Consider the following 5278-nt stretch of genomic DNA (forward strand, 5'->3'; position numbering starts at 1 on the left):
TCTTCCTTTGTCTCATTGTTTGTGTGTATGCATTTTTTAAAAGTTTTTAACAAATAGTTTTTTTAAGGGTGTAGTTTCAATGCTGAATAATGCACAGATACAAATGAGTATATGTAAATGGATGATTGTGACAGCACAAAACACTTTTGTTATTGTGTAGTTTTTATCTACTGGAATCGAGAAGTGAGTGGTGAGACAAAAAGGAAAGTTGCCTTATTCAAAAGCATTTAATGTATTCATATAGTACATTGTAAATTACCATCATGATCCAAAGCTGGAAATGACATCAAAGAAATAGTAAAATAAATTCAAAGTGCTTCTGGAACAGATTTCTGCTTATAAATTTCAGTTGCTTATGTATGTACTTAAATACTATTTTTTTTTTTTTGCCATTATTTTGCCCTTAATGGAAGGAAAAAAATAAAACATAAAAACAGTGTAAAAGGGGAGCACCTCCAATAGTGTTAAATTGCAAGCCTTGTATACCACATGCTAAACTACTTTGGACCACTAGGGGTAGCTACACTCTTTAAAAAATACAGTTGAACCAGTTTTACTCCCTAAAAGAGGTTCGAGAGTATGAACAACCTTTTTAAGCTTCACATAATTTTTATACCAATATAAGGATTTTTCCATAGGTTCCTTTAAACTTAAAAAGGTTCTTCACATTCACACATCAGAACACAAAAAGCACCTTTGGTTAACTGCAGTACATTCTTACACAAAAAAGTGGAACCTCTACAAAGGCTTGAGCCTTCAGAATGGCTTTCAGTGCTTTCTACAGAAAAAGTCCACGGACATTAATAACCAGCTTTCAGTCACTTAAGGATGCCTTTTATGACAGCTCTCTTCTGATAATGCACAGTGGTTAAGTATTTGGCTACATTAAAAAAAAAAAAAAAAAAAACACAGCTTGTTGGCCTATAAGGAGGAGTGCTAGACTCTAGTCACTTGAACCTAAGTACGACAGTGCAAATGTTTTTTTGTTTTTCTGATTAAGAGATTTAACTATGAAAAAAACTATTCTAGGAATCAGCGTGGGTTTTGGGTATGTACAGTAAAAGCGAATGACTTTATGCTTATTTTTCAGTGCTTACATGCCAGTGTTTCATAAATACACAAATGTTTCATTTTTATCTGAACAATGCACAGGCAGAACAGATCTATCCATAGGTTGCAGTCATGTGATTTTGGGAAAAACCGATATATTTATCTCATACTCCTTCCCTACTATGGAGAGGGTTTCACAACAATCAAAAAGCCTACTGCCTTTTTGCATCAGAGTGGTCAAGGATCTCATTTTGTTGCAAAATAAAGAGAAAAGATTGTTATCTACTGTTAACCCTATTAGCATTTTCATCATAGGATCTAATGGAAAACTGTTAGCACGTGATACTCTGTGAGAGAGGTTTCAACAACCTCTGTAGGGCAGAGTGTCTTGACATAAAATAGCAGTTTCTAAACTCACATAGTGTGTGTATGTCGAAAATAATCTTAGTGAGCAAATTAGAGTGTAATTACAGTTTGGGTGCAGTATTTTAAATTATATTTTCTGTGATGTGCATTTGTAAAAAGTAAGGCACTATTTGTGATGCAGCCCAAGCTCCTAATCTGCAGCCAGGCTTCTAATTAATTGGCCAGGCATTCATACTTGTATTTCTTTTTTTTGGCATCTAAATGGGGACTAATAGTTGACAGAAACAATTTAAACATCAAATTTTTTATTTGAGTTGTGTGTTTGAGTAATGATAATGTCCCCAATATAGCGGCTATGATACACATTACCTGCAACCAATGGATATTTGAAATTGGGAATGTTGAAGCTTTAGTTTAACCATCTCTACAGTCCACATAATTTCCTTTGATCCAGTAGCAGATCTGGGCATATTTTAGGGGAGTGATGCGCACTGCCACATTAAACTCCTGGGGGGTGCCATTGAGGTCCACCCACTGGTGTCCAGAGAAGACCCCGATAACCTTGCGCTCCCAGCGGCGACGTCTGCGATCCCACATGCGAGCGTAGACCCCAGAGCCACTCGCCCCAGGCTGGGCATCGCAGTGTTGATAGAGTAGGTCGTAGGTTTCGTCCCCGGCCTTGCAGAAGCGGTAAACCAACTGGCCCAGGCGGTCATTATCAAACCCAGAGAACTGCACTCTCCGGCCTGGAAGCTGCTTGGAAGAAGGGCTGACTCCCAACTTCATGTGTCTGCGTTTATGAGCTTTCTTGAGCTCCAGAAGAGCATAATCGTAGTCCATGCCGATGTCATTGGCATTGCCCTTGATCCAGCCTTTGGGTACGTGGGTCCGCTTGACTCGGATCCACTGAAATTTCATCTTATGTGATGTGGGAGTTTTTGAAGCATCTGTGCTATTGTAGAGTGGAGTATCCTTTTGCCGCGGCTTGAGGAATCCGACCCTCAGTCTCTGCGCACCTTTTACGTAATTCTTTCCGTCATGGATGCAGTGGGCTGCTGTGAGGACATGCTTGTCGCCTACTAAAGTGCCAGAGCAACCAGTCGACAATTTCACGGCTGTTGAAAAGGGATAGTTCAGCAAGAAGTCCTGACCTACAATGCTGAAGCGCCCATCATGCCCAAAGATCTGGCGCTTGGTTCTAGAGTGCACCCGCTCAGCAGCGGGGCTCTTCTGGAGCGAGTTAATGTCAAACCCATAGATTCCCACGGCTGTCTCAGTCAGCTGGCCGTTGGAGTGGAGAGTCTCGTATGACAGGAAGTGCCGGAGGTCCCAGTAGCTGGGGGTCGGGGCTTGCTTGTGACACTCTGGGCTGCAAGAAGAAGTCACCTCCAGCTGAGCTGGGCCAATGAAGTGAGGAGACGGCCCCTCCTCAATCTGCTGGGGGAGGACCACCGGCACACGCTGCAGGGGCCAATTGGGCCTCTCCAAGGAACCTGGCTGAGCACACAGCAGCAGGAGAAGTGGGAGCAGGACGAGGCTGAACAGGGACGCCATAGCGGGAGTGCACCTAGGGGGGTGGTCAGTAAGCAAACAAGGACAAGAAAGTGAGCTCTTATTCCGAGAAGTGCACAAGATCCCCCTAATTACCAAACGCTTTCTCACTATCTTGCCACATCTTCACAGTTTTAAAAAAGCATGTGCATTCTAAGAAAATGCACTGTCATTTAATCTTGGTTTCAAACTTGGATGTTGGACAGCTCCTTGTGGGACTTTAGAACTACTTCCATGGTCTTGATCCCCTGCCTGGTGCAATTCACTCTACAGCTATTTCGTATTCATCAATGACAATCTGGCAAGCTAAAGGGAAGAGTAAACAGTGACTGTGGTCGCATGTTGAAGCTGCTAAAATATGGTTCTGAATGAGCGCTGTGGTATTTTTAGCCACTGGTCTTGTGGGAAATAGGGGACCAACACTCTTTTCCCCACTCATTTCTTCACTCACACATTTCTGCTGTGTTTAGGCAGATTTAACAGCGATAGCTAAATAAATGAATAAACTCTTGATTCTGTGCCAGTTGGAGGCCTGGGGTCAAGCTCTCTAGCTTCACGGCGCCAAATGGATTGCTCCAGAGCCTGGAAATATTTTACTGGTGTGGGAGGACATGAAACTACACATTCTATGCCTGCTCTTAATATATTTAAAAGGAACTGCTTCAAAACCACTGGCTTAAAGCCATGATGTGGGAGGGTAAAACAAAAATGTGATAGCACCCGTACTGAATTTCTCAAAACACTGAGGGTATGCGCTGGAGGAATGCAGATCATGATGGATAGAGCTCTGAATGTGAACACAGTGAGAGGAATTATATTGCTCTTAATTGTTAGATTCACCATTGTGATTTAACACTGAATCCCATGGGGTTTCTGAATCCATGGAGACAGCTCTGCGAACATGCTTCTTATAAACTGATAGATCTTTAGTAAGTTTCAGTACGAATGATACATAGTCTAGAACTGAGGGGCTCTTAACCTGCAGGATTTACTTTAGCTCATGAATGTACATAATCATAATTGTCTAACCAACTATTCCTTACAGTACTCTGTGAACACAACCTCAGGAGAACAACACAACCCTAGACAGGTGGAGATAATGGATCAATTCAGTTGATCGTCCACTTCAAGTGACAATGTAAAGTAAATCACTGGTGCTGTTTTAAAACCACCATTCAGAGGAGCCTCCTCTAAATTTCCCTGCTCACAAAATAAACACAGACCACTCTGAATGATGAAAACTGGGAACGCATGGTTACATCAGGATCATATCAATACTGCCAGATGTTTGTCTGAAAAAAAATGAAACATCTTTTCAGTTGGAGCTGATATATTTGCATACGAAATACTAATGGCATCAGCAGATGTGTAAAAAAAAAAATAGACATTACAAAAGAGATCATTACAGTGTTGATGCAAAGCACTGCTTTCAAAAAGGAGAAATCTACACTACACTTCATGCAAAATCAGGGATGGACAAATGGCAATACCTGATCACATTTACTTACTTTTTCTTACTTATTTTGTAAAATAATATTTTCATTAACAAGCTCTGTTAAGAAGAAGGGTGTTCATGTTTGCACAGAAATGTACATCAAACCCAAAGTTAATTTACTTACAAACAAGGAATTTTATACTGCTACTCAAGTAAAAGTTTACATATTATACTTTGCCATCCCTGTAGATGATTCAGAAAGCTCAACTTTAGAGTAAAGCGTATTTTAGAATAAATATGGTTATCCTTTCACCTGTACAGACAGTTTGGGGCAGGTGTCACTGAAGTGTCACTTCTGTAGAAAAACGCCTGAGAAAGTCTGGGTTTTTAATGAGAGGCGCGGGTGAGCAGAATGCTGCTGCGGTTATGTTCTCTCCCTCCTTCCTCGGGTCTCATCCCGCTGAATTTCCCCATAGAAACTTCCCGAAGACTTGAGAATCTCCAGTCCATCAGTGTCCATGAGCGGAACAGGAGGACGACTACTCAATTCAATTCAATCTCTCTCTCTCTCTCTCTCTCTCTCTCTCTCTCTCTCTCTCTCACACACTCTCCCACTCACACTCACACACACACACACACACACACACACACACACACACTCAACAAGCTTCGTATATAAAAAAAACCTCGGCCACATGACTCTAAAAGGCACCCGTATTCATAAAAGCCCCGCCCTCATTCAAACGCATCCCGCTCGTGTTAAGCACCCTTTTTCAAACAAGCACCGAACTCATGCTAATCCCACCTTCATTCAGACAGCTATTACTAAACCGTGCTGTTCTCTCTGGTTTATATTCAGCAGCTCCACGTCTTTAA

The 5278-nt window shown here is 41.6% G+C and overlaps 1 protein-coding gene across 1 annotated transcript; it reads right to left on the reverse strand.

Annotated features, from left to right (window-relative positions):
* Positions 1-228: 228 nt before the first annotated feature.
* Positions 229-5011, reverse strand: LOC136687546 (serine protease 23-like). Its single transcript, XM_066662029.1, has 2 exons — positions 4716-5011; positions 229-2983 (listed from the first exon to the last, which is right to left on the reverse strand). Exon 2 carries the CDS (start codon positions 2968-2970, stop codon positions 1831-1833), a length of 1140 nt encoding a protein of 379 aa, XP_066518126.1. The 5' UTR covers positions 2971-2983; positions 4716-5011; the 3' UTR covers positions 229-1830.
* Positions 5012-5278: the final 267 nt, after the last annotated feature.

Source organism: Hoplias malabaricus, chromosome 2 (genome assembly GCF_029633855.1).
Source record: "Hoplias malabaricus isolate fHopMal1 chromosome 2, fHopMal1.hap1, whole genome shotgun sequence".
Classification (NCBI taxonomy): domain Eukaryota; kingdom Metazoa; phylum Chordata; class Actinopteri; order Characiformes; family Erythrinidae; genus Hoplias; species Hoplias malabaricus.

Coding starts and splice junctions, on each gene's coding strand:
- LOC136687546 (XM_066662029.1), bottom strand. CDS start 2,970: ATGGCGTCCCTGTTCAGCCTCGTCCTGCTCCCACTTCTCCTGCTGCTG.